At 39.7% G+C, this 26,832-nt stretch overlaps 1 protein-coding gene across 1 annotated transcript in view; it reads left to right on the top strand.

Annotated features, from left to right (window-relative positions):
- RHEB (Ras homolog, mTORC1 binding) overlaps nt 1–26,592 on the top strand; it is a 47,643-nt gene extending 21,051 nt beyond the window's left edge. Inside the window, exons 2-8 of the mRNA XM_087433324.1 lie at nt 5,883–5,954; nt 12,308–12,375; nt 18,354–18,436; nt 19,131–19,187; nt 19,305–19,352; nt 20,157–20,238; nt 26,069–26,592. Of these exons, the coding sequence (XP_087289450.1) occupies nt 5,883–5,954; nt 12,308–12,375; nt 18,354–18,436; nt 19,131–19,187; nt 19,305–19,352; nt 20,157–20,238; nt 26,069–26,161 (503 nt within the window). The 3' untranslated portion in view covers nt 26,162–26,592. The remainder of the gene's footprint in view (nt 1–5,882; nt 5,955–12,307; nt 12,376–18,353; nt 18,437–19,130; nt 19,188–19,304; nt 19,353–20,156; nt 20,239–26,068) is intronic.
- The last annotated feature ends 240 nt before the right edge of the window (nt 26,593–26,832 follow it).

The raw sequence follows: 26,832 nt of genomic DNA, 5'->3' as shown, positions 1-26,832 counted from the left end.
TTTGTCAGGTATTATGGTCCGAATACTGTGGGACACATCCAGGTCACATGCATCCCCATGGATGCATTTAACTTGGGTTAGTGGAATGGAACTCTAAGTGGTTGAGAGCATTTTCTGTAGAGTGCTCTCATCTTCTTGGTCAAGCAGGTAGCACCCAACAGCTACGGCACCCAATGAGATCTTCCTATAGCACTGAGAGCAAAGGGGGAACATAAGTCAACATAACACCTTGGATTTTTAAATATATGTAAATATTTCAGAGGCACCATTAGTAAACCACGTGGAATGGAGTAAACCAGTAGAGAATCTAAGAATGTGTTGATAACTATTTCAGGAGGAGGAGGGTCTAGAGGAGACCAGGAGGGAGTGGGATCTGGAACACAAAGTGCTAGAATAGCTTTTGTGAAAAAGGTGTGTTGACCTCTTCCTTTGATGCTTGGTGATAATGTAAAGAGGGCCAGGCAGACAGGGCTGCATTGTACAACCCAGGGGCTCTGTTCACATTGTCTTGATATGCATGGAGACCAAGACAAGGGTGAGTGGAAAATAGAGATGGTCACAGCAAGGCGACCTCTGAGGTTAGACACCACCTCGTAACCATGGCTGTATCCCAGTGCCTGGCCCTTATTAGGTGTTCTTTAAATGCTTGTGATCTGAGCTTTTGGAAGGGACTGGAAGATTTGGGAAGATGCTGGATCCTGGAGGAGATAGGCGATTTAGGACAATCAGTTAAATTTGAACTCGTCGCCTGAGTGCAGGGGTTCTTAAACTTCAGTGTGCAGTGGAAGGGGGTGGGGGAATGCTGGTTAATACTCCCAGTAGGTTTGGATGGGGCTCAAGAATTTGCATTTGTAGTAAAACTACCCTGTGATGCTGCTGGGACCACACTTTCACTACTGCTTAAGGAGGAAAGGAGGGAGCCTCAGAGAGGATTCCTAAAGAGATAGGACAGCACAGGAAAAGACCAAAGCTTGAGAACGGTGGCCAACCCACATTGTGGAGTTTTTCTGGAGCTGAGCTCAACAGGCTCACCAAAGGTAAATGAGTAGATTGAGAGGACAGGATTTTTCAGAGGGCCCAGAGAAAGGAAATTGGGAGGTTCTGACAAAAGACTAGTGGACAGTGATTTGTCTTGGGGCTTACACTGATAGGGAAGGAAGTGAAACATGATGGAGATTTGGAGAGTAAAGTTTCGTAACTTTATTATTTGCATTCCACCGTGATATTCCTATTTCTTTAAAAACAGTGCTGGTCATAGCTCAGTATATTGATTTCATGACCTGGTGGGTTACAAGGCCTAGTTTGAAGATATTCTAGAGAGGGTCTGGATAGGAGTCAGAAGTGAGGGCACTGGGAGAACATGGGAGGTGCAGCCAGCCAGCATTTCATGGTGTGCTCATGAGGTGGGTCACTGAAGTGGCGTGGAAATGATTATTGCTGGCGAGACCAGTGACCTTTGAAGCTCAACTGTTAGCTTGTATATACATGGACATCAAAGTCCCATAAGGTGATATGAAGAATTTGAGTAAAAATGAAAGCAGTCCTTGGCCTGGGTTGTGTCCTAGAAACATTACATTGGTCTTGATGGACCCTTGTGCTGAATGACTTGATAGACTGGTTGATAGACTGAAACCTACTCCTCTCCATTATGTTCCAGTGTGAACAAGTAACATGTCAACTGTTCCAGAGAATGCCGCTTTGAGGGGGTAGGGGAGTATTATACTAGTAGTTATTTTTTTTTAAGAAGAATAAGCCTGAAAACTAGTTCAAAATTAGTTTGAAAATTATTAAAATATTTGGTGTAAACAGTACCTATTTTGCAATAATCACACAGTGTAAGAAATTCAGTCAACAACTTTGAAAGTATGTATTCTATAGTGAAAATACTGGATGGAAAACTTACTGTGTCATATTATCATTGCAAGAAAATATATCAATGCTATTTTTACCTGATAAAAGTTTAGAAGAAACTTCTAAAAAATAATCTGTATGATTTTTCTTGTGTATATGAGGAAGATTAGCCCTGAGCTAACATCTGTTGCCAATCCTCCTCTTTTTGCTGAGGAAGACTGGCCCTGGGCTAACATCTGTGCCCATCTTCCTCTACTTTATATGGGACACCGCCACAGCATGGCTTGATAAGCAGTGCGTAGGTCTGCATCTGGGATCCGAACCCGAGAACCCCAGGCTGCTGAAGCGGAGTGCGTGAACCTAACGATTACGGCACCGGACTGGCCCCTAATTTGTATGATTTTTAAAATTAAGGTGATTTTGAGTTTGGAGGAAGAATATTTGAAAGTTAATTGTGGGATATTGGGATATATTATTTTCAAACCTTTTATATACGGAAGTTATATAAATATAACTTTTATATACTAAGTTATGACATAAAATGAGTGATTTGTGTCTCTCTGTAAGTTGATAAACACACATCTGGCTATGTGCTGCTTTTCAGTTAATTCAGATCACTCCTGTATTGTTTTCATATAGCATTTCTCCAAAGAATTGGTCTGGGGCTGGAGATTCTCAAGTTGTACAAATTTAGCAGCTTTCTGAGAGCATAATGGTTGGTGAAATATCTTCACAAAATAACTAGTGTTTCAGAATCTGAATTTGATAAGGACAAAGGACAAAGTAAATGTCTGACGTCATAATGGGGGACTAGTTAAAAAGGTGGTCGAGTAAAGAACATAATTTGCTGTAGACCAACAGTGCTTTTTGTAGCTGCAAGCAAACTGCATGGAAAACTTGACCAAAAGAGCTGAATTGCTACTTTAGAGGACCAAGATGTCCTTTAAAACCAGAAATTACTAGAACCAGAACTGAGAATAGTATGAGCGGTGGGATTTATTTACTAAGATTAATTATCGTTTAGTGCTGACTAGTAAAGATTTCAACACTAGTTGTCTAATAATTCTACTTTTTAATGGAAACAACAGAAAACATGTGTGTCATGTCAGCAAATGTAGCCTTCCTGTCCCTTCTTAATTTAAATAATTCATGATCTCCCCTTAGGGGAGAGTCCAAGGGAAGGGAGACCCGAGGGACACCTAGCTTTTCTTCAGTCCCACTTCTGCTAATGAATAATCCGTTTCTCCCAGGACCAATCTGATTGAGAAATCCAGCCTGCTCCCTGAGGCCTGGGGTTTTAAATTCTGTGTCCCAGTTTACTGGTGAAGACAATAGTTTGCTGTCAACCTGCATTGTGATTTGGGTTAGACTACATTTGTCTGCTTTTGCCAAAATGATTACTTGTGTTTTCAAGTTAAATGTTAATTTAGCCTGTCAAATAATTTATGCCCTTTATGATGTAAACGAGGAACTCTTCTTTGGATATGTACCCATAATTGTATTTTTAAAATGTGATCCACTTGTTATCTGTAACTCCATTTTTACACTTAATCTCCGGCTGTCTTGTTCAGTGTCTAACTTTCTTTTCAGTTTGGTTGTGGCTTCCTAAATGTCCTGTGATAACTCCTGCGGTCCTTCTCCCCTCTCTTCCCTCCTGCAGAGAAGGCTGCTGAGGCTCACCTGGTGCCAGTACAGACCATTGTCTTAATCCATTGTTTCTTCCTCTTGGGGGAGCTTATCACAGATATCATACTTAACCCCTTTCTTTCCTTTTTTCTTTGTAACTCTTGCCCATTTAACTTTAGAAGAAATTGTCTTCTGCTTTCTTCCTTCCCTTCTTTCTATTTGCAAGCCAAAAAATCCCCCCTTATCCTACGTAAGGGTATCAAAAGCCCACCAGAGTACCTAGAAGTACTCTTCAGAAGCCCTAAAGAAGCTTCTTTTCTTTCTTCCTAATTGAGCTTCTTTTGGGTCAAGCAATAGCATTCGAAGTAAATAAGAATTTTACTATTCCTTTAAGTTTTTCAGTTTTGCTAACTTACAAAAGAGGGGTTTTTTTCTTGCTATTTTCATAAAATAGTTTTGCTATATTTTGAGATAAATACTCCTTTATGAGCTAGCTTATGTAATGTGGTTTCTTTTGAACACAATCCATTTGAAATGTGTGGAGTTCCTGGACTACTACTGTATCCCTATGTCACAGGCAGGCCTGTGATTAGGTACCAATAAATACTAGATCATTGTTTCTTAATTTCTATTGAACTTGAATTGTGTTTCCTAGTCACATGTATAAAATTGAGATCTTTGGTATTATCTGAATGTGTGCAAGTGCTCTTCCGAAGTCTGAGTTTTAGTTTCTTTCATTTGTTCAGAAACCTGAGTGTCTACAGCATGTCAGGCACTGTTCTGGTCTCGGTAGAGTAGTTAATGAATGAAGATAATTTCAGATGACTTCAAGCACTAAAAAGAAGTAAAACAGGATGGCTATGATAGAGTGACTGTTAGGGACTAGGCGTCACCTTAGATGGGGTGGTCTTATTGAAGGCTTCTCTGAAGAAGGGACATTTGAATTCAGGCCAGAATTATGACAAAAATGAGTCATACGTTCAAAGATCTGGGGAGGTGGCTAGAACAAAAGCACTAAGGCAGGCAGGAACTTGGCAGGGACAGAAGGGACGTGACTGGAGCCAGGGGTGTGGCAGCAGATGAGGTTAGGGAAGTGGGGCCTGAGCAGGGAGGGCCTGGGATTGGGGGCCATGGTTAGGAGTTAGGAATTTATTCTAGTTGCAATGAGGATTGTAAACAGGGAAGAAACATTTAATTTTTAAAAGCTCTCATAGGCTGCTTTGTAGAGAATGATTTCAGTTTTTAATAATTCTAAAGACACTGAACTATGTGTTGAGTATATAGGCCTGCTAACCTGGGGGTTTTCTAGTTGTCTCCCAGCAGCACCCACTTGTAAGCCAGTTTATTAATTTCTGAGTATACGGAGCCTGCCTCTGGTGTGAAGACATCGTGCCGCCTGTGAACTGCGCCTCTCTGTGGTTTGGAGGAAGGCAAGCACAACTCAAACCCTGGGAGTAGAAGGCTTGCGTTCCCAAACCTCTCTCCTTGGCTCTCCCTGCAGGTCCTCTGAGGTAGAAGCTCAGCCAGATGCGACAAGCTTATAATAAGAACGTGTGTTTAATAATGCTCTGAGGATGCACGAGAGAAGGAAGGGTTTGGGGAGAAATTAGGGAGGGACCACTTCCCATTTCCTGGTGATAAAATAATCTGGACTGTGTTCTTGCACTGTGTCTTCACAGGGCACCCTGTTCTAAAGTCCTCTAATAGAAATTTTAGGTAACAAAGAGGGGTGAGAACTTAGGGCTCTAGTTCTTGATTTGTTAACGTACAGGCCCAGTTATTAGTGGTGATTTTGGGAAGTCTGAAACATTTCTTAATTGTCTTCTGTGCACCAGACAATGAGAGGCCTTTGATACTGAATGATTGAGATAAGATTTCTGCCTTCAAGGAGTTTTTTAAATAAAGGTTTTTGTTACATATTTTCACGTTATCCTCTTTAAAAGCTGTACCTGGTGACACTTCTAACAGCTAACAGCTGTGCCTGAAAGAGCCCAAAGAAACTAAATCATGTTTTATTAATTTCCATATTAACATTATTAGCCAGATTAATTTCCATATTAACATTATTAGCCAGATTTCAAGGACACCAGAGGACATCAGCTTAGCTTATTAAGAGTTTGTTTACCTTTAATGGAATGTGTGATGTGCTTGTCCGTCAGTAATATTTGTTAATGTCACGAAAGTGTTTAATTCGTACTAGCTTAATTGCTTAAACTCCTGTCATATAAAGCAAATTAATGAAATTTATTTCCTTTTTTGAAATTGCCCAAGTGCTAATTAAAGGAATGTTTTCTGAGCCCCAGTACCTTCAGTTTCTTCATCTGAGTGTTTTTTGTAAAATAGTAGAATTAAAATTTTTTACTTTAATATGCCAATACATACTGAGCTGTTGCTCTCTTTTATAGGGAAATCCTCATTGACGATTCAGTTTGTTGAAGGCCAATTTGTTGACTCCTACGATCCAACCATAGAAAACAGTAAGTATTGTTTTCAAGGATTTATAAACTGGGAAGCCTGCATTCTGCATACAAATAGCCATTGTGTGTTCCTGGAGCTTTGATTACAAGGGGCTATTCGGTGAACCTATAGATCTGCAACTGGGGTCCAAGAAAAGCTTCCAAAAGCTTTACCCACTTTATACTGAATCATTTTTTATTCACTGTCCAGATCCCGCCATCTAGAAATTGTTATTCAGTTCCGTAGAAATAAGTCCTACATTGGAACCTCACATTCCAGACTCTGCTTTAGGAAAGCAGAATAGAGAGTACAGTCTTTTTTTTTTTTTTTCTTCCTCTCAACTGTAGCCCTTTTTAGGGATTCCAAGCTTGAAAAGAAAAAGGGTGAGAACACTCCAGATCCTTTGTACCTTACTCTTGTAGAAGCACTACCCGCCCCCATCCCTTCCAGTCCTAAAGACTTGAAGGCTTTGGGGAAATGAGCTATTCTGGGATTGGAGAAAGCAGGTGCAGCATTAAAACAAAGTTGGCTCCAAAGCCTGTGGCATTTCAGGCTATGCGCAGAAAGAAGCACAGAAGACCAGAAACAGCCACGGCCTTTACACCTTGTCCAGTTTGAATCCATGGTTTAGAATCGGCCTGAAGGATTCCAGAATCATAAGACAAGTCTTGATTCTAGGGATCACAGAGGAGAATCTGAAACCCTTCCATCCAGGGAAGCTGGTTTGTTGGAATTTGGTCTTGTTTCAGACTATCTTAGAACCCTAGGTAGCCCTGGAACCAGTCTCAGATTCTTGACACCAGTACTTACTACCTAGGATTTGTCACCAGGAACATACAGATTTAAACATGGGATTCATTAAAACCTGATTGGTATATTAGACATGAAGCTGACTTAACAGCCAGGTTCATAAACTTTAACAACTAGATTAGTAGAGTTCACCTGCCCAAAGTTTGCAAGAGAGACTTACAGCAGGGGGTTTGACAAACTCCGGCCTGCAGACAAAAAGACCCAGTGCCTTTTTTTATGGCCCACAAGCTAAAGGTGGTTTTTGTTTGTTTGTTTATTTTGAGGAAGATTAGCCCTGAGCTAACATCTGTTGCTAGTCCTCCTCTTTTTTGCTGAGGAAGATTGGCCCTGGGCTAACATCTGTGCCCATCTTCCTCTACTTTACATGGGACTCTGCCACAGCGTGGCTTGCTAAGCGGTGCATAGGACACGGTGCATAGGTCCGGGTCCGGGATCCAAACCTGCAAACCCCAGGCCGCCGAAGCGGAGTTCAAGAACTTAATCGCTACGCCACCAGGCCAGCCCCAGGATGGTTTTTAATTAATATTTGAAAAAAGTCAAAAGAAAAGTAATGTTTGTGACATCTGAAAGTTATATGAAATTCAGATTTCAGCACCCATAAATAAAGTTTAATTGGAACATAGCCATGCTCATTCACTTACATATTGTCTATGGCAGCTTTTTCTCTGCAGTAGGAGAGTTGTCAAATAGTTCTGACAGAGACTATAAGGCCCACAAAGCCTAAAATATTTACTATCTGGCCCTTTACAAGAAGAGTTTGCCTACCTCTGGCTTAAAATAGTCAGCAGTCCTTTGTGTCCCAGTATGCTGGTGGCAGGGAAGGAAACCTGTTGCTTGCTAAACTAACTCTGGGAAAACCCGTGTTTGAAAGTAACCTCTGCTGGTATCTGGAAGGAGGAGTCCTGACTACATCCTGTGTTGATTTGTATAGCTATCACTTACGGAATAGTATGCCCATGTGAGGAGCAGATTAATTTGAATGCTAGGTGAACACATTTGGTTATCTCTCCAATGGAATAAGAACATGAGAAAACCATGATCTTGGTCTTAATATTTGCTATACATAGCAACTTAGAATTTTATGTCCTTAAAGAGAAAAGACTTGATTGGGAATTTTATTAACGATAGATAGTTTTCATGGTAAGCTCTGCTCATAAAAGTGGTTTTTATAAGTGGATATCTTTGTACCATTTAAAATTGAGTTGGGGTCCCAGCCCAGTGGCATAGTGGTTAAGTTCGGGCGCTCTGCTTCGGCAGCCTGGGTTTCACAGGTTCGGATCCCAGGTACGGACCTACACACCACTTAGCAAGCCATGCTGTGGAAGGTGTCCCACAGGAAAATGGGCATGGATGTTAATTAACTCAGGACTGATCTTCCTCAGCAAAAAGAGGAAGATTGGCAACAGATGTTAGCTCAGGGCTAATTTTCCTCACCAAAATAAAATAAAATAAAGATGAGTTGGAAGGAAAGTCATGGTGTTCTATATAAATGCATTTTCTTAAAAAAAAAGTACATTTTCTTTATATATAAATAAGGGATCAGGTAAAAGTCCAACTTTCTTGATACAATCATCTCAGAAACCAAATGATATGACCCTACTTCAGAGGCTGTCAGTATCATCTTTAATTGTGTTTTTAGTATTTTCCTATCTAATAGTGTTCAATAATAAAGATTTTTCTCATCTCAAAAATAAATTCAAAGTATAGGGCTTGGCCCAGTGGCGTAGTGAAGTTCGGCGCACTCCACTTCAGCAGCCCAGGTTTGCAGGTTTGGATCCCACGCGCAGACCTACACACCGCTCATCAAGCCATGCTGTGGTGGCGTCCTACATACAAAATGGAGGGAGATGGGCACAGATGTTAGCTTCAGGGCCACTCTTCCTCAAGCAAAAAGAGGAAGATTGGCAACAGGTGTTTGCTCAGGGCCAGTCTTCCTCATCAGAAATAAATAAATTCAAAGTATTAAAGTCTATAAGCAAGAGCAGAAATGAATATCAGATTACATGAATCCTTTCATGAGGAGTATTCAGACATCAGATTCTATCTACTATGGTCTGACAGTCTAACACAGGGCCGAAACCCTTACTCTACCCTTTCCCCACTATTTAGTGGAAAAACATTGTTCAGTGATAACAGAATTGAAGAGAAATGGAACCGTTATCATAAACTTGTTGTTAGGAGCGTGAATGATGGATGGTTTGATGGTTTTAAAAAACGCAGTACTCTGTAAATCAGAACATAACCCAGTAGTTATTTTACACTTAACTTTATAATATAGAATAGGTCATTTCTATGTAGTGAACATTCAGTGGTGACAAATCTCTATGAAGTATCACTGCAAAAGCAAAAATTCTGGGACTATGTCATCTTCTTTTAAAATAGGGTCATACAAGAATAAAACCACATATTTTCTAGTTTGGGGAAATTTTTAGAGCAAAAGTACTGCTTGTGCAAATGTACTTTCTTAGTTACTGTAGTGTTAATCTAACTACTCAATACAAACTAAATTGATGAAATTTAACTAGTGGTAGTTTATAATTTAAAGGAAGAATAGCAGCAATTTACAATTTCTGCCATCTCAAGGTAGTACTGTTGATGAATTAATAAAGCTCCTGTCAGAAAATTGGGAAATTCTGATTAGGAGTTTTGCAGCATTATCAAGCGTTGCCTAGTGGGTAGACTTCTCAGTAGGATATGGATTAGGAAGTCTCTGTTACTTTGCTTGTTAGTAGGTTGTACTAGTTAAGTAACTATTAGTCTGCTTAGAGTAATTTCAGGATTTTAGGTTGGAAATTGGATTAATTTCTCCAGTGATTGAAAAAGGAAGGAGAGAGGGTTCAAGGAAAGTGACAGGAGAAAGCCAGCTTTCCATTTCTACACGAGGTTGAGAGTACAGGGCGTAGAAGAATTTGTTCCTGGACTCTGGAACTGACAGGCATGGCTCTTATTACACTTCTCTTTTTCCAATAGTAACAAGAAGAGACAGTTTTCCCATGACAAATGGAAGGTCTTCAGTTTCATTTTACTGCTGTGTGTAGGAGGATTTACATCCTTTTTATGTGCAGGGATATATGAAAACGTTTATTGATATTTTATTTCTTTTATATCTTATGTACAATTACATCTCCTGCCTTTTTACTCTAACCTCACTGGCCAGTATTTCCCCAGTCTCCTTGGCTGAATCTTCTTCAGTTTTCTGACCTGGCAGTGTGGGGTGCCCCTGGGCTTCAAGCTCAGGCCCAGGCTTTCTCTACACTTGCTCTCTAGTGGTCTTCTGTCTCTTCAGGAATTTGCTTGTCTCGTAGTACCCCCAACCCCTGCCTCTCCCTGAACTCTGGGCTTTTTTATTCAGCTGCCCTTGTTTCCCCTTGGATATTTAATAGGCTCCCGGACTGCACACATCTAAACCCAGCTCTCAATTCCCTTCCTCTCCATCCCCAGTGCTCCTCCCCTAGCCTTTCCTATAGTGGTAAATGGCAGCTCATGCATCTAGTTGTTCAAGTCAAAGACGTTGGAGTCATCCAGCTCTCCATTCTTCACACCCTACTTCCAGTCAATCAGAAAATCCTTTTAGTGTTCTACCTTTTTGGTTCGTCCATTTCTATTTTTCACAGCATAGCTAGTGATCTTTTTAAAATATGAATCAAATCAGGTTACTCCCCTGCTCAAAACCCTTGGTTTCCCATCACATTCAGAATAAAAATCTGAACTCCTTACCATGTCCTATAAGACCTGCCTCCTCCCCAACCTAATTACCCACCACCATTCTCTCTCAGCCTCAGCTGCGATGACTCTCTTGCTTTTCCTCGCTGAGCTTTTTCACTTGCTGTTTACCCTCTGCCTGGATCTTCTCCTAGAGAAGATACCTGACAGTGTGTGTGTGCGTCTGTCTGTGTCTTCCTTTGCTGGGCTGTAAGCTCACTGAGGTGAGAGACTGCAGTATCTGGAGCACCTAGAACAGCGCTAGGTGGTGATACTAGCCACTCAAGAAATAGTTCTTGAATGAATGATGGACATTTTATCTCAGTAATCTTTTCATAGTAATTACATTATACTTCATAACCACAATTACTTAGTTCTAATTGAAGTTCACTGGCTTTATTGCTCATGAGCGTTTCTTACATAATTTTCATCAAGTATAAAACGCACTTTTTGATGTTACCTGACTAAGGTGTCAGTGGCAGGTTTTCACACAGGAGCGTCACGACTGCCCCCTGGCTGACAGTGATCAAAAAGTACAGTCGGTGCAAGATGCATCCCAAGTTCAGAGAGGTTACAGTGTGGAAAAAAAATATGATAGAATTTTTTCTTAGAATTGATGAAACAGATTATATTGAGTACTCCCTGTCTTGAGTTTTCATCTGGTTTAACTATTTCCTTAAAGTGATAATTTCCAGAAAGGGCACAAGAATGATATGAAGTGTGGCAGTGGGCTTGAGTAGTCTGGTCTAATTGGTACTCACCAATTAGTCACCTGACTCTAGCACCCCTGCTGGCACTGGGAAAGTGTGGTGCTGGTGTGATTCTCTTTGATTACTGCTTCTCTTTCAGCTGTTCTTTGTCTCCCTGTGGCACTCATCAGTCAGATAAGATCCCCTCTCCATCCTCCTTGTCACTTATAATTCCCTCGTAATTTCCTCTGTTTTTGCTTTCTCTTTTGGCTGTGGGACAAAGTGGGCAAAAGTGGGTCTTCTCTCAACTGTGCAAGGGATAGATTCTGCTGCCGGGCCATAATCAGTTTGAATGGCCAGCCAGGAGATTTGAGAATTCATCGTGAGTCAAAATGGCTGGGACTGGGTATGCAGAAGAAATCTGTTTTGTGTAGTTGTCAGGGTTCCAGATGGTTACTTTTTAATATTCTGTTACTATTAATAGTTCTTTCCTCTTTTGTGTCTGTATTTATTTGAAGTCTGTCTCCTTAGAATTCTGAATTCGCTTTTCCAGAAGTTGTCTGATTTTTTTTTTTTTTTTTTTTTTCCATTTTGGTAAGGAAAATAGTTGTGACAAATTTCTTGGATCCTTAAGCTAAGTGGGAATGATAGCTTCACACAGAACGTCTGTTCCTTTGCTGTTTTATCCATCAATAAAATTGTTAATTTTTTTTGCATACTGAAACTTCTTAGCATTTCAATTAATATTAGCTTTTTGTGCTCTGACACCGAAATTCCTATAAATTAATGAAAAGTTTTGTGCTTTTTGGTTCATTCTAGACCTCAGACTTTATGTATTATATTTCACTTTTCACAAGAGGAAGGACTGTCCACAGGTAGAGCATTCAAATTACTTTTACAGGATATGAATTGTTGCCTAATTTCAATTTCTTTGAAAAAGATTCAAGGTTTACCCAACCTTGATTTTAGTCAGCTAGCCAGTGTTTTTTAGTTAAATAATGGAAGTAGGGAAGAATCTGTAAACGCCAGAGATTTGTTCTTTTTTGTTTTGTGGGACCTTTTTATGAGATTATTAGGGACTCTGCTTAATTGGTTGTCATCATTCAAGCTTTAAGTGATCTAAAGTTAATTTTTTTTAGCTAACTGATGTTTAATTCCCTTTTTCCCTATAGCTTTCACAAAATTAATCACAGTAAACGGACAAGAATATCATCTTCAACTTGTAGACACAGCTGGGCAAGTAAGTATCTCCAATATCTCAGAATCTCATGCAGCGTGTCTGACATTCCTATCCCTGGCGTTGATGCTTTCACAGAACAGCAATGCCAAGAAAACCCCTCGTGATTTATGTGTGATGGAATATTAACAGGCTATCTACTTTGTCCTTTCTAAGACTTTTATGGCAGTTTTTCAAATAATTAACTTGTTTTTTTACTTTAGATTTGTTTTAAATATATTCATAATATTGTGAAGGTTTATATTTATTACAGGGATAGTGGTTTCCTATTTTCTAAACTTAATTCTGTATCAGAGAATCATATTAATGCTTTTCCTCCCTTTGTAATTATGTATTCTCCTACATTAAGAGCAAAAGTAAATCTTTTCCAGGGAAAAGGCATGAGAAAGATTTAGGGCAGAAATGACCTGATTTATAGATGGTTATATGATTACTAGAGTAAGGAGTGTCAGTTTGATTTGCTAGACAGTCGGTAATTGCCAGAGGTTAAGTAACCCCCAAAAAAGATATTCACAGGTTAATGTAGCAGTGATGTGGGGAATGGGTCGCCAGGGGAATTGACTGGAATCAAAGGATGAAAGAAATTGAGAGAACTTGAAGGGAATTAAAAAAAACCCTTTGACAGCTTAACTTCCCCATCACCATGGCAGCCAGTTCAGCTTTTACTAGAAACCATTCTGTTAGGCTGCATTTATTACAGTTTACTGGAGGGTGGGGACTGTAAAGAAGCTGGAATGTCAGTTTCTAACTCCTCACCTTGCCTCTCATGCTGGACAAAGGATCAGACTCACAGGAGGGTGAGTGTAGTATAGTCTGGTCTGCCCCGTTAGATGGAGGCTTTTTTTCTGGAACCTGGGGAGATTAGGATGGACCTGGAATGATGTGGCCTGTCTTGTGGGTTTGGAATGAGCTCCCTCTGCTTTATGTTTTGAAGTGAACGTAGAAGGAAAGTGTAACCCGTTAGTGAAGCAAGGAAATAGCTGTATTGAGTTGTTTTAGCACTGGAGAAACCCTGGAGTTTCAGTTCTGGAAGTTTCAAATAAAATAAATCAAGTGTGTATGTCAGAGATAACATGTAACTCTCATTCACCCTATATGCTCCACCTGGTGTTGGGTAGAATGTAATAGGCTTTCGTCATCACACCTCATGATGGTTTTCTTAGAGCAGAGCCATCCTAGGCTTTCATTCTACAGGGTACCTGTCCATTGCGGAATGGGAGTTTGGAGCTTATTGGAACAAGAAAAGCAATAGAAGTCTCCATAAGGGAGTGATGACTTAGAGGACCTAGCTTTTCTGAGAAATTAGTGTGGAATTTCTACCTACCTCTGGGGTAGGACCTTGTGTTGGATTCTTAGGGTTTGTATCCTTCTTTTATAGTTAAGGTGACTGTGTAATTTTATTACCTAGAGTAAGACACTTTAAGAGTGAAGGGAGCATGGGTGATAATTATGCTGAGGCGACAGGGATAAACCGAAGAACATCCTTGGCAAAGAAATAGGACCACACACCATTTATGGTGGGACTGTGACATTATCAAGATTTCAGTTTGCCTTTATATCTCTGTTTTGAATTTTCATTAAGCTCATGGAAAGTGTGAGTGAGAATGTAAATTGATAAATCGCTTCCATGTAATGTTACTATAGAAATACATTTAAAGTAGACCAGAAGGAGAACCAAGATGTCATAGTTGATTGGAGTGTAGACTCTGCAGTCATGCTGCCTGGGTTTGAATCCTGGCTTTTACTAACCCAGTGACCTTGAGAAAGTTGATGAACCATTCTATGCCTCAGATCTTCGTCTGTCAACTGGTGACAATTGTGGTACCTGCCTTCACAGGATTGTTATTTGGTTTAGAGTAGGTTTATGAGCTTAAAGAGGATTTGATCCTTATTTGGAGCTCTTGGATGCTGCTGAGGCTAGAGCAGTGCCTATCCGGGCAACTCAATTGACGTTAACGACGTGAGTGAGTGTAGTGCAGGTGTCCTGGTGTACTTGGAGGAGAGCTCTCCTTGTAAACATTTCTCTGGAGAGAAAATTTCTTTATATTGACTCTCTTTATCAAAATAGAAGATGTGTTCCTCTGAGATTCTCTTTTGCTCTAAGGCATAAATGTACACTTGGGCATCACATGTCTTCAGTTGTTTTAATGATAGAGTAATACAAAGAATGACCCCAAAAGGATCAGAGATCTCAGCGAGTGAGGGTACCGTGTGAGGGATGGTAAGAGCAAAGTAACCAGCTCTGCTTGTCTTGCTCCTTTGGGTTCTGTTATTGCAAAATAAGAATATTTAGAAAATTTTTGCACAAAATATATCCAAATTTAGCTATTTTGAATGATTTGTTTTCATTGCAGCTAATAATTCTTAAAGGCTGTATTCACAGTTGGGAGACCATAAAATAAAAAGTTATGCTAGTATTTACCACCCATGATGGTGTGATACAGGTATTTCCTTTTTCTGTGGTCCTACCCCCATTCTGTAGAAACTGGATGAGATGGCACTTATAATTACTGCACCAAGAGCTGTTTTTAAATTGGATTCATATGGGCTTGGTCTGGGGTTAAGACTGCTGGTAGTAGGGAAAGATGATTAAAGGGCAAATTCTTTAAAAGCAATCTATAGTAAATTTGTTCACTAGCTTACACATTTGGAGAGTAAAATTGCACATAATAAATTGCTGTATAGCAATATATGATAGCAAGTACCGTTTACTATTATAATAGCTTATATTATAGCTGGTTTAACTGCCCAGCTAGAGATGATGATGAACGTAGTTAAATACAAGTTGATTATTTTTAGTTTGCATGAAATGTTATGTTTGGGCCTAATACAGGTAGACTCAGTGACATGTGACTCAGGGATGGTCAATTTTATAATGTCAAATTACCCTTAAAAAAAGTCAAGTATTAAGTTTATTTTTAGAAAACAGTAATAAATGCACAAAAAGGTAAATAGCGAACCTTAAATCTTCCTCACTCTAGCTACCCTAGCTCCACCCCCCAACAGCAACCCATGTTATCAGTGTCTAGTATGTACTTCCAGGATATCTTATACATGAACATGCAAATATGGTTTTAAGTTATTTTTTTCTTTCTTACACAAAAAGTAACATATCGCAAGCAACTAGAAGGATGTGCAGCTATGACATACAACTATCTACTGGGGCTTTGGGGGGAAAAAATAAATAAATAAAAATCTTTAAAAAAAAACAGTAACATATCTCTGTATCTCCATCTTGCAGATTTCTTCCATATCAGTACCTACAGCCTCTTTTTTCTCCTGCATACTAATCCCCTTGTTCGGTTATATCATAATTTAACCATTGATCAACAGTTAGGTTGTTTCCAGTCTTGCTACCACCAACAGTACTGCAATCACTATCTTGTGTTATTTTAGACAGACAATCTGTTATGTAAGAAGATTCCCTGGATGTGGGATTGCTGGAGCATTGGGTCACAGTTCACATCCTCACCAGCAGTGAATGAGAGTGCCCATTTCCCTACACACTCACCAACACAATGTGTTACCAGTTTTTTTGTGTTTAAAAACACTTTTTCTTTTTTGAAGTCACGCTGGTTTATGGCATTATATAAATTTCGGGTGTACATCATTATATTTCAACTTTTGTATAGACTGCATCGTGTCTACCACCAGAAGTCTAGTTGCCATCCGTCTGAATTTCTTGATATTTGCCAGTCTGCTAGGTGAAAAATAGTATCTCAGTGTCATTTTAATAAGTATATTTCTTCTTATGAAGGAGTTGGGTCATATTTTCCTGTGTTTGAGGACATTCATATTTCTTTTTCTGTGAATTATCCTGTCTATTCATGTACTTGGCCCTTTTTCCATTGGGTTGTTGGCCTTTGCTTATTGATTTGAGAGACCCTTTAATATGTGAAGAAAATTAGCATTTTGTATATGATCTGAGCTGCAAGGTATTGTTTGTTTTCAGTTTGTCTTTTGTTTGTGGTTTTTCAAAGGTTTTCAGCCATGAAGAACTTTTTCATTTTCATATAGTTGAATTTATTAATCTCTTTTTAACTGATATTATTTTTTAAAAAGTCTCCCATCTACTATGCACATAGTTTCAATTTTCATCTTTAAATCTTTGATTCCTCTGGAATACATTTTTGCTAAGGTGTAAGTTAGAGAGCCAACTTAGCCGTCTCTCCCCAGATGGCTCTACATTTGTTCCCTATACGTATTGTTGAGGGTTACTTTTTATCCTTACTGATTTGAAATGCCAGTATATCATATACCTAATTCCCATATCTATTTAGGTCGTTGTAGATTTTCCGGTCTGCTCCATTCATGAGCTGGTACTGCACTGTTTTAATTACTGTAGCTTTATGGGTTCCACCCACTTGCCTCTGAAATTGCTGTTCTTCCTCAGAAAGTATACTTCTTAGCAGGATCATGTTACATTTATATATTAATTTAGGATTAATCAATGTATAGCCTTATGATTCTGCTTATTCTTGCTGAAGACCGTGGCACACTCTTCCATGTATTGAAGTCTTTTATCTCTGGGAGTATTTTAAGATTTTTTTCAGATGCATCATACACTTTTATTTTCTTAAGTTTATTCGTAGGAATTTTGTCCTTTTTGGTTGCTGTTACATCTGGGGGTCTTTTTCCTCCATTATACTTTCTAACTAGTTTTTTGTACCATGCTTCTAGAATATGATTATTCTTTTCTTTATTTCCACATCTTCCTTTCAGAGAAAGGATAATTTGAATTTTGGATCTACCGTACCTGAGCTGGTGACTAAAATCATTTGGAATTTTGTTTTTAATCTGGGTGAAAAAAATCTATCATTCCGCTAAAAATTTGTTTTCAAAAAGCAACACTAAAATGAATTCAACTTAATGAAAGTTGTACTAATAATGAAAACAGAGTTATTTTACATATGTAGTAAGCTCTGTGATGTAGAAACGCTGTTTTCTGCTTAGTGACTACTATTTATGATATCAAAGAGTTGATAGTAAAACTTAATTTTTCTCTTTTTTTTAAAGACATTTTGCCCTAGGGCAGTAATTCAGGGTCATCATGAACATTAGTTGTTACTATACTGTGGAATTACGAAGTTAACAGAGACAGTTACTTGATATAATGGTGGCTTGCCTTGATTTTTCTGTGGTAGTGCTTGGGAGATGTAGTATATTGACAATTACATTTCAACTGAGAATGAAATGTTTGTTTCAGACAGTGACGTGTGCTTGTGAAAACTGCATCATCAGAACCTTTTATATGCTTGAATAATTCTGTATCTAAAGCAGAGTTTCATAAAGCTTTATAAAACTGAGTACTAATACGCTATTGCATAATGTGTACCTTTGCTTTTTTAATTCCTAAAGTTGCTGAATAAATAACTCTTTTGATCCTCAAAAGTCTGGGTACACTGAGTCTAGTGTTTTGATCCTCTTCCCTCCTCTTCCTCTTTCTCAAGTGCAGGTGGCAACCCACTAATGACCGGTAGATTGGTACTCAGGCCGTTGTGACTCACGTGTAGAAAATAGGTCAAGTGATAATATAACATTTCAAATATGAAAATGCAGATTTATGGAATAAACCAGTAGCAGTTGTGAATTTCCTGTGAAGTCTTAAGAGATTCTGGACTTTCCACCCATAAAAGAAATGTAGTGGTACTTTTCCCTTAATACGAGATCACAGAACTAATCATCTTTTCATTCCTTCTCTCCTCTTCTCCCAGGAATTACAGAAATCATTAGCCTTCCCCCAAAAGTCTTAAAATAGCCAGAGTCATTTTTTAATATTGACTTAAAAGCACATTATCATCCCTAAACTAGTCTTAAATAAATCTTGAGTGTGTAGGCTATGTTTCTAGAATAATATTGTAATCCATTTTTTGTTTACTTTGACTTCTTTGACCAGGGAATATGTGAAAAACTTTGGGTAAGGATTGCTTATTATGCTATATGAAGAATTTACTCAAATGTAATTATTTTTTCTTCCACAGGATGAATATTCCATCTTTCCTCAGACATACTCCATAGATATTAATGGTTATATTCTTGTGTATTCTGTTACATCAATCAAAAGGTAAGACTGACTCTTGCTGCTTGCTTGAGTTTATTTGCTACACATAGATAGCATTAATCCTTTTAAAGGATTATGCTGGAATTGGCAGTAGTTAACAGTTAGACTTGATTATTAGGCTAAATGTTTTTTAGTGATTGTCTTGTGGAGCAAACAGGTTGTTAAGGGGAAAAAAGTACCCCAACAGATGTTCTCTTACACTGTTGAAATAAAACTCTGTATTTCTTACTTCAAGCTGCCTAGACAGATGATGATTGAACATGATCTGAGCTTTTCTACTAATTGAAATGGGAAAAACATAAATTGAGTTACTTTTTATGTGTTTCCACCATATTTATGTGGAACACGGGCTGACTGCTAGGGCCCTCAGTGTTCTACAGATGTTTATGCACAGATTGAAATTTGTGTTTATATGGTTTGTCAGCCCACTGTTAGACTTTCCTATTTAAATATCTTACCTATTTCATTTTCTCAGTATTCTGAATATTCTCAGTAAGGATTACTGAGTGTCAAATACATGCACATGTGAAAAAGATTGGTAGGAAAAAATAAAGGAATTCCTTGTGTTCAATTTATTTTATATTAAAATGGTGAGTCTGTGACAGTTTATATTTTTCCCACTATCAACATTGTATAACAAATATTTTAAAACATCAACACTAAAGTGGATATCTGATTCCATACTTTTGTTTTATAGTTTTGAAGTGATTAAAGTTATCCATGGCAAATTGTTGGATATGGTGGGGAAAGTGCAGTAAGTAGTAATACTTTGTCTCTCTTGTTAGATACACTCGTTATAGTAGTATCTCCTGAACAGTAAAATCTAGCACTGACTAGTTTACTTTGGCTTTTTTTTTCCTCGTATTAATAGAATACCTATTATGTTGGTTGGGAATAAGAAAGACCTACATATGGAAAGGTATGTAGCTTCTAAATAATTATTTATTTATAAAATCAAGTCTAAGATGATTTAGTCACTGAAGTTCCGTGTTTAATTATTGTTCTTATGGCAAGAATATTTTCAGCTGTAGCATATCTGTGTTTCTGTGTTCAGAAATGTGACAGTGATTGTGCATAGCAGAAATAAAACTGTAGTATACACCTCATCTCCCTTGACAAATGTGTCCTCTAGAAAAGAGTGAGCAAACGTTACAGAAAATTCTCTTTAGATTCTTCTACCATTCTGCGTAAAGCAGACTCTAAAAAGACAACGGTAACACTCATTTATTCAACAAATAGTTTTTTGAGGACCGGGGTTAGGGTTAGAGCCGTGAACAAGGCGGGGAAGGACCTGCTCCCTGTGGATCCTGGCATCTAGAGAGGAAGGCACTTGTCGGCTGAATGACTGCAGCCTGTGCACGACAGAATTGAACTGTGGGCCCTTTCAGAATTGCCCCTGTCCTTGGGTGCTTACAACCTAGCTATAAAGTAGTCAATTGTTACAGATATTGGAGTACTGGAAAATACAGTCATGTTCTCTGAACTCTAAGAGCTTGCTGGAGCATGGGTAACCCCATAAGGCAATGTCTGTTCTGTTCCCCAACTCAGGCATAATTAAAATGCTCCTCTCTGTTACATACTAGATGATAATACTGAGCAGAGCGTGCTTCTGCTTCATAAGGAAAAAATTGATAAAAGTGGAGCCTTGTTTCGTAAATCAATTATAGATGTTTTATATAATACAGAGCAAAGTACTTTAATTAGAATTTTCTTTTTCCTTTAGGGTGATCAGTTATGAAGAAGGGAAAGCGTTAGCAGAATCTTGGAATGCAGCTTTTTTGGAATCTTCTGCTAAAGAAAATCAGGTACATATTTTTTAAAACTCATTTTGGACAGCATTCCATCAGTCACAGGCATATGTTCCTCCTAATCAGCATTTCACCGACATCTTTATCACTCTGGTTTAATGTTTATCCTTCCACCATTTCTAATATTAATCTTTGCATTGCTTTAGGAAGATCCTATTTATGTTTTAATTCAGTCAGTGTTCTTCTTATGATGGGACCTAGAATATTTGTAATATAAACAACAGAAGTTAATAGTAAAGGAAATACTACCTTTGTGAACATGTATTACTTTTGTTTTATATTAAAGGCTGGTACAGAAATAAGTCCAGACATAGGAAAGAAACAAGAACGATCTTAAATTACTTTGGCACTAATTTTGTACCTGCACCTCCCCCGCCTTTTTCCATAGGAGAAACTGAGTTAGATACGTGTGTTGTGTTTTTAACATAAAAATATTAAGAACCATTTTACAGGCATTTATTACCAATTTCAGCCCTGCAAATGTTCCTTTAAAGGCATATCCTAGGAAGGATGTCAGTTCCACTTCAGAAGGCTTCCATAGCTCGTCTTTCTTTTTCCTTCCATGGCTTTAATTTAGACCCATAGCATCCAAGCTTGTCTCCAGCCTCCATTTTCTCACCAGTATGCTTCTCTCTGCTGCCATTAACTTTCTAAAGCTACAGCTCAGATGATGTCACCCTCTACTCAGACTGTCAATGAGTCGCCCATTGTCTGTAGAACAAGGCTCAAAGCCTTCAGCATGATATTGAGTGCAGTGATGACTTGTACTTTTCTAGTTTATTCTCTCACTACATCCTGTACTTTTCAATCACAGCAAGCTACTCCCACTTCTTAAACACATTGAGCACTTTCAAAATGCCTCACCTTTACTCATGTTCTTCTCTGGCTTAAAATATCCTTTCTTTAATTAACTACTTAAATTCATATGGTGTTTTATAGTTTTTAAAGTATTTTCAACATGTTATCTTGTTTGATCCTCAAATAAGATTAGTTGGTTTTCATTTCTGTGAGGGAGCGACAGCTTGGTGAGGTGAACAGCTTCTTCGGGGTGAGGAGAGCTAGCACACAGTGCTCTTCGTTCCCGGCTCCACCACTTCTCCCCATTACTGAGAACCTTAGCCCTCAAGGGTCTCCTCCAGTTTCACCTTCTCAGTGACCTCTGCTGCTTGTTCACCCAGCCAATATGAACAGTACTTTCTTCTCTCTTATCCCCCTTCATTCTGAGATCCAAGACAGTATCATTGGCCTTCATGATCTCCATAATGTCCAGGACAGTGTTTTTGTATCTAGTGGGTGCTCAGTCAACCCAGCTATCCCTTGATAATCAAATCCCTTTGTCTCTGTGTTCAAATAACGAGGGATATTAAATCTATGTGATTGGTTCCCAAGTTCCAAATAACAAGAGATTTATCTGAATCCATTCAGTTCCTGAGTGCAGGTGGTAAGAATTCAGATCACAATTAAGAGGGTCAGAGAGATTTGTGGTTTTAATTAAATGCCATCAAACCCTGATTTGGTATCTAACCTATCCTTAAGATCATCTAGTTGAGCTGTCTCATTTTAGAGTTGAGGAGTTAAGGTCCAAAGAGGTAAATGTCTTTTCTGAGATCACTCTATATGGTGTAGGGAATAGGACTAAGTTTTAAATTTAACCCAAGGGCTGGCCCCGTGGCTTAGCGGTTAAGTGCGCACGCTGCGATACTGGCGGCCCCGGTTCGGATCCCAGGCGTGCACCGACGCACCGCTTTTCTGGCCATGCTGAGGCCAGGTCCCACATACAGCAACTAGAAGGATGTGCAGCTATAACATACAACTATCTACTGGGGCTTTGGGGGGGAAATTAATTAATTAATCAAAAAATCGTCTTTAAAAAAAAAATAAAATAAATTTAACCCAAATTTAGTCCTCTCTCCTGTATGCCATGCTTTCTGGTGGATGGGAATGGGGGCCGTGTGCGTGACTCAAGTGTAATAGAGATTAAGGTGTTCTTGGGGAGAGAGACTAGTCTGGGTTAAGAGTCTATGTGTGAACCTTGATTGGAATCTGGTTCTAAAACCCTAGTATAAAAGACGCTTTGATCATTTGGGGAGATTTGATTATGTTCTGGATAAATTATGGAAATAGTATTAATCTTCTTAGGTGCAATCATGGTATTGGGGTTATGAAGAGAATATCCTTATTCTTTTTTTTTTTTTATTTTTTTTATTTTTTTAAAGATTTTATTTATTCATTTTTTTCCCCCCAAAGCCCCAGCAGATAGCTGCATGTCATAGGTTCACATCCTTCTAGTTGCTGTACGTGGGACTCGGCCTCGGGTTGGACGGAGAAGTGGTGCCTAGGGGCGTGCCCAGGATCCGAACCCGGGCCGCCAGCATCAGAGCGCACGCACTTAACCGCCAAGCCACAGAGCCGGCCCGAGAATATCCTTATTCTTAGGAAATGCAAACCAAAGTATTCAGGGGCCAAGTTTCATAATGTGCAACTTACTTTCAAATGGGATAGCTGGGTGAATGGACAGAGAGCGCAAGCCAGCTAATACAGCAAAGATGTTAACACTTGTTGAATCCAAATGGTGGGGCTAGGTGATTATTGTACAATTCTTTTTATTTTTCTGTATGCCTGAAAATTTGCATAATAAAAATTGGAGGTGGAAAAATGCAGTTGAATGGCCCCAAGCTATCTTTGGTTGTGTTTGCTAACTTCACTCTGCTTCTCTTTGATGAAAATATGAGGATCCTAAAGCAGTTATTCTATTTGACATTATAATTAAGTCAGCCTCAGCAGAAGTGTTGTTTCATTCTTAGAGTGTGGGTTCGAGTAGCCCCTGTGCAGGTGTGTGTGTTACTGTGCTGTGCATGTCTGGCAGTTCCTTTGTTATCCTTCCAGCACCCTTGAAGGCATAGATAGCTGTGGACCCCATCTCCACTGTAATTAAGACAGCTTGCTTAGTAAGGCAAATTGCCTCTGGTTAATTTATCTTTTTTGAAAGTGACCTGTACAGTTGCTTAAGGTATGTTATTAAATTCCTATTTGGACTTGGCATGCAGGCCTTTTCTCTGGCTAGTTTATGTTATACTTCCCATAACTTAAGGTTTTAATATGCTTCTACATAGGTTTATTCTTTAATCTTTTAGTTTCCTTTAGCAGGTAGCATACTGCTTTTTGAATACCCAGATAAAAGATGAATTGTGCTGAAGGCTTAAAGTTAAAATGAAAAAATTTCAACTACTGTAATGCTTTTAGGTTTTGATAAATTTAGCAAATTTAACTGATATTAGCCAAAAACATAAAAGAAGGCAAGGCTCTTGTATGGTAGCCTCAAACGTCTTAAGCCAAACAAGCTCCAAGATCAAATGAGCCAACTGATTGTTGTCTCGGTCTGCTCTAGATAATGCTAGATCAACAAATACCTGAATAGATGTGAAATGAATCCTTTAAGGTGAAAAGATTGTTGTATCCAAATTAGGAAAATACAGTGGTGATGTCGATATCCTTGGAAAGCAGCAGTCCTGATCAATACCTTAAAGCCATCTAGATACGTCTCAGCTCTCTGTCACGTCTCTTGTCATACTCCTGCCCACTTTGTCTTTGCGTGTGCTGGAGGTAGTGGGCATCCTGAGCCTAGGGCGTTTCTACCTGTCGGGGAGGAAAGCACGTAATTCTAATCCCTTTTAGGGGGCCCTTACGTAAGAGGTGTAATGATTCTAATCCACATACATACTAGAATGTTACTACTATTTGTCTATTTAGTAGGAGGAGAGAGAGAATTTGTGTATGTAGTAGAGACACACACATGCACACACATACTCAATAGTCATGTGATCAAGACCAATCTGTGTAAATTGCTCAAATTTTTTATTGATAAATTTTCAAGTATAGTCTGTAATGTTTATTACTAACCAAAAATCCAATATTTTAAAATAAACTAAACTAAGTGAAGTTCAGTCAATTTTGTTGATAACAAAGTGCTCGGTGGTAAAAATTATCAAGTCATTGAACATACTGCCCGTTGACTGATACTGAACTGTGAGTTGTGTTTGCCTTGCTGGTTTATTTGCTGTGGAGGCCTTCAGCTGTATTTCAGCAACTTGGTGCAAGAGGATATACTTTGACAGAGTCAGATCACACAGATAATCAAGGAGAGTTCTAAGATTTATCTAGAAAGCCAAATTCCAGGCACACTATATTTTCTTGGTAAGAGTTTTTCATGTGTCTTTCTAGACATTTTTCTGTCCATTATTGTTAGGATGAAATAAGTAGCGTGTTCGTATAATCACAGGAAAGGAGGGGGATTGAAAATGCAGAAACAGGAGGGAGACTTGCTGAAGCCGATGACCTTGATTAGTTAGACGATGGGGTAGGACCTGGGACTGGCTTTGGCTTACTTAGAAGTGCCTCATTCATGCCAGCAGGAGAGAAGGAGCCAGAGTAGATGGGCCCAGATGCAAGGGCACGGTCGGTTTGGTGGGCAGAGTAGGTAGCGTTCCCTTATGAGTGGTGCTTCTGCTTCCCCGGTGAACTGGAACACACAGCTCTCAGCTGAGGGTGAGAATGGGAGGGAGGTTTTAGAAATTCGGGGCAAAAGGAGAAGGCATAAAACCTTCATCTGGGAGAGTAACTGGACCAGGGAAATGTAGTTGGGCTGCTGGTGGCACCGAGGGTCCCCTTTGGACTCAGGGTCCTGGAGGTAAAGTGAGACCCCGTGCAGCGTGGGTTTCCCTGGGCTGCATTGGCTGTGTGGTAGCAGGCGGACAGTCGGCAGAGAAGGGGGTTGAAGTACAGGGACTGCAATGGTGGGCCGTGCAGTCTACACTGGTCAGGGAGGAAAGTGAGGACGAGACGTGGCTGAGGGACAGGGAAAATGTAGTCGGATCAAGGAAGCAGGTCCCTGTGGGGTGGAGAGCTGTCAAGATCGGAATATCCAGAGAAAGTGAGAAGGAAGATGGGTCTGGTCTGGTGGGGTGCTTGACGTGGAGGTGAGGGAGGAGGGGTGGTTATTGGTAATGACAAAGTCTAGGCACTGCCCTCCAAGGCTTTGGAGAACAGGGGCATTTTTCGATTACCACAATGACTGCATTTAAAGGACAGGAACTGATGTTGGGCCTAAGAGACAATTTCCCGCCCAAAATGACAGTGACTCCTCCTTGTGAAGGGCTAGTAGGGTTGCCTATGGGCTGAGAGGCTGAGGTTGGAAAAGACAGGCATGAGAGGAGAGGAGGTCACGGGAGCTGGGAGTGGTGGTGGAGGCAGTGACGCTGCTCCAGAAGAAAGCAGGGGAAGTGACTCAGAGTTTGTGAGTGGCCTGTAAGAAGCAGGGCTTGAAGGTGACATACATCGTCTCATGGCCTCAGAGTCAAAGGTGAGAGTTTTAAGGAAGTGGGAGGAAAAAGAGTCTGAAGGGGGCGATGAGAAGCAAGAAGAGCCCCTGCCTCGCTTTGGGTCGCATTGTGCCAGAGCTTGAGAGGGACCGTGGCCCTGAGGAGGGGCCACAAGGAAGGCAGCATGGGAGGGGTAAGAAGGCTGGAGTTGGGGGATAGCAGGTGGTGGGTGGGCCCTGGGTGAGGACTCCCTGGCTTCCTGTGGTGACTGATGAAAACAGGGATCAGAATCATGATGTGAGGTTAGTTCTGGTGGTCTCCAGTCAGATGGTGATGGGGGTGAGGTGGGGCAGGGAGGAAGTCCGAGGCCCCTGCAGTTTTTGGGCGATGTCTTCAGGGGACGGGACAGTGGGTGGCGGGCCTTCTTCAGTCCTGCCAGTGGTTAAAAGTATTTATCAGAGTTCTGCTTTAAAGCTAACACTGTAATTGGTTTTCTCTTTGTTTTTCAGACTGCTGTTGATGTTTTTAGAAGGATAATTTTGGAGGCAGAAAAAATTGATGGGGCTGCTTCACAAGGAAAGTCTTCCTGCTCAGTGATGTAATTCTGCTGCAGAATCTGAGGACACTGGGAATCTATCCTACTGAAGAAGCAAATTGCCCGTTATCCTTTAAGATAAACTCTGCTTCGTTTTTCTTCTGTTAACCTGAAAGATTTCATTTGGGTCAGAGCATTTTCCCACCGTCCCCCGCAACCCCTTCAGATTATGTTAAACTCTGACTCTGTCCAAATGAGCTCACTTCCATTTTCAAATTTTAAGCAATCATATTTTCAATTTATATATTGTATTTCTTAATAATATTATGACCAAGAATTTTATTGGCATTAATTTTTCAGTGTAGTTTGTTGTTTAAAATAATGTAATCATCAAAATGATACATATTGTTACACTACTATTAACTAGGCTTGGATATATCAGTGTTTATTTCATTGTGTTAAATGTATACTTGTAAATAAAATAGCTGCAAACCTTAATCCCTTGTACTACTCAGTGTGGCTTTTAAAGAAGAAAAGCTTGTCCTCCGTCCTGAGGGTTTCATTTCCGGCCTTCCAGAAGGCTTGTGGTTGGATTCCCAGAACTAGTGGAGGATGTGGCCTCAGGCAGAGGTGAGCAGAGCCCTGGGGGCCTGCTGACCACAGGGGCTCTAGGCCTCCGATGGGGCCCATCCCAGAATTGGGATGGCTCTCTGTCTACTAAAGCTCTCCCTCCACCCT

Source organism: Ceratotherium simum, chromosome 1 (genome assembly GCF_057802395.1).
Source record: "Ceratotherium simum simum isolate JZ-2026a chromosome 1, ASM5780239v1, whole genome shotgun sequence".
NCBI classification, from domain to species: Eukaryota; Metazoa; Chordata; class Mammalia; order Perissodactyla; family Rhinocerotidae; genus Ceratotherium; species Ceratotherium simum.
The sequence above is the reverse complement of the archived record's forward strand: the minus strand, read 5'-3'. Positions and strand labels throughout refer to the sequence as shown.